This window comes from Peromyscus maniculatus, chromosome 4 (genome assembly GCF_049852395.1).
Source record: "Peromyscus maniculatus bairdii isolate BWxNUB_F1_BW_parent chromosome 4, HU_Pman_BW_mat_3.1, whole genome shotgun sequence".
NCBI lineage: Eukaryota > Metazoa > Chordata > Mammalia > Rodentia > Cricetidae > Peromyscus > Peromyscus maniculatus.
Genome location: NC_134855.1, coordinates 89,187,365 through 89,189,585, shown reverse-complemented (window position 1 = coordinate 89,189,585; position 2,221 = coordinate 89,187,365). Strand labels below are relative to the sequence as shown.

General features: G+C 37.7%; 1 protein-coding gene across 1 annotated transcript; it reads right to left on the bottom strand.

Moving 5' to 3' along the window:
* Positions 1-323: 323 nt before the first annotated feature.
* Positions 324-1,241, bottom strand: LOC107400681 (olfactory receptor 4K3-like). Its single transcript, XM_042270489.2, has one exon. It carries the CDS (start codon positions 1,239-1,241, stop codon positions 324-326), a length of 918 nt encoding a protein of 305 aa, XP_042126423.2.
* Between the last annotated feature and the right edge of the window lie 980 nt (positions 1,242-2,221).

The window sequence follows — 2,221 nt, the reverse complement described above, 5'->3', positions numbered from 1 at the left end:
TAATTCAAATAGGATTTTGTTAATAACAATGTAATTAAAGTGACATGTATAATTTTGGGAATTCAGATGATGTGTAGTAACATGTGATAATTATTTTTGTAACATTATTATCATCTTCTACTCTTCTCTCTCTATATATATTTGAATAGCTATTACTCAAAGTGGGAAAAGTATTAACATTTTAATTTTGAAAATATAATTACAACACTGATTCCAGAAACAAGTAATTATACTTTTCAATTTCCACTAAAAAATTGTATAAAATGTTGTGCACACAATGAATTTGCCAATAACATTAAGATGTCTAAAATTTATCCCCATATTTACCTGTGATTTCTCAGCTTTTTTATGGCATTTTTAATATCCTTATTTCTCAGTGTATAGATGGCTGGATTCAGGAGAGGTGTGATGACGGTATAAAACACAGCAAGAAACTTGTTGACCCAAGTGATGTAGACTGGCCACAGATAGATGAAAATGACAGGCCCAAAGAATAGCACAACCACTATGATGTGGGATGTACAGGTAGAGAGTGCCTTTGATGAGCCGTCTTTAGACTGGAGCAGAACAGTTAATAGAATGTAGGTGTAAGATATCAGCAAGAGAATGAAACAAGTTGTTGCTAAAACACCACTCTCAGCATTTACCAAGATTCCCAGAGTATCAGTATCTGTGCAGGCTAATTTCATCACCAAAGGAATATCACAGAAAAAGCTGTCTATTACTCTAGGTCCACAGAAAGGTAGTTCCAAAATCAGGATCAGCTGACTAATGGAATGCACCAATCCAATGATCCATGATATCAAAACAAGCCAGATGCACTTCTGTCTGTCCATGATGCTGGTGTAGTGGAGTGGCCTGCAGATGGCCACATATCGGTCATAGGCCATCGATGCAAGAAGTATCATCTCACCCCCTGCAAATAAATGCACACAGAGGATCTGGCTCATGCACCCCCCAAAAGAAATTGTTTTAGTATCTATTAGGAGGTCTGTGATCAGTTTGGGGGTAGTAACTGAGGAAAGGCAGAAGTCAATAAATGAGAGGTTAGCTAACAGAAAGTACATGGGAGAATGGAGATGATGATCAGTGATGATTAATATCACGACAAAGAGATTGCCTATCAGAGTCATCAGGTAGAGGGTAGAAAATGATAGTAGGAAGAAGATCTGTAGTCCTCTTGAGGTACAAAGTCCCAGAAAAATAAAGTCAGACACCACAGACTGGTTTGCTTCTTCCATTTAGTACACTGTGCTCCAATGGGTTGAGAGAGACAGAGCTTAACTAAGAATTCCTGAAATAGAAACAGTAACTTAATGTGCAGAGTCAAGTAAGCAAAAAGAATACAAATTACGTCTTATCATTGTATTCAGTCAAATGTAAAGGAACTTCCTTGATTTTCTATATTTTTCTTTTTTTTTTTTTTTTTTTTGGTTTTTTTATTATTATTATTATTATTATTTTACAACACCATTCAGTTCAACATAATAGCCACAGAATCCCCTGTTCTCCCCCTCTCGCCCACCCCTCCCCCCAGCCCACCCCCCATTCCCACCTCCTCCAGATCAAGGTCTCCCCCGAAGACCGGGGTTGACCTGGTAGACTCAGTCCAGGCAGGTCCATTCCCCCCTCCCAGACCGAGCCAAGTGTCCCTGCATAAGTCCCAGGATTCAAACAGCCAACTCATGCAACGAGCCCAGGACCTGGCACCAATGCACAGCTGCCTCCCAAACAGATCAAGCCAACTGACTGTCTCACCCGTTCAGGTGGCCTGATCCAGTTGGGGGCCCCTCAGCCTTTGGTTCATAGATCCTGTGCTTCCATTCATTTGGTTATTTATCCCGGTGCTTTATCCAACCTTGGCTTCAACGATTTTCTATATTTTTCTAATTAAGAATTTTCTTAAATACAGAAAAAATTTGTCAGTTGAAAATATTGTTTACATTTCCCAGCCTTAAAATCTAACTTTTTGGCATGGATTCAAAGGTAATCTTCTTTAATGAATATTAGAGTTATATTTATGACTTGATTGTCATAATACCAGAATGACCATCCATTGACATATTTTAAACATAAATACAACATTCCCAAGCACAAATCTATTTATGATTATGTCTAAACAGACAGAATTGTATCAATTCTATTAAAAGGAATGATAAAAATGAAAAAATCAAGTAAATTGAGAATCCATGTGCCGAAGATATGTTTTTAGCATTGTCAT

What these genes read in the sequence shown, in the direction of transcription:
- LOC107400681 (XM_042270489.2), bottom strand. Translation starts at nt 1,241, where the DNA reads ATGGAAGAAGCAAACCAGTCTGTGGTGTCTGACTTTATTTTTCTGGGA.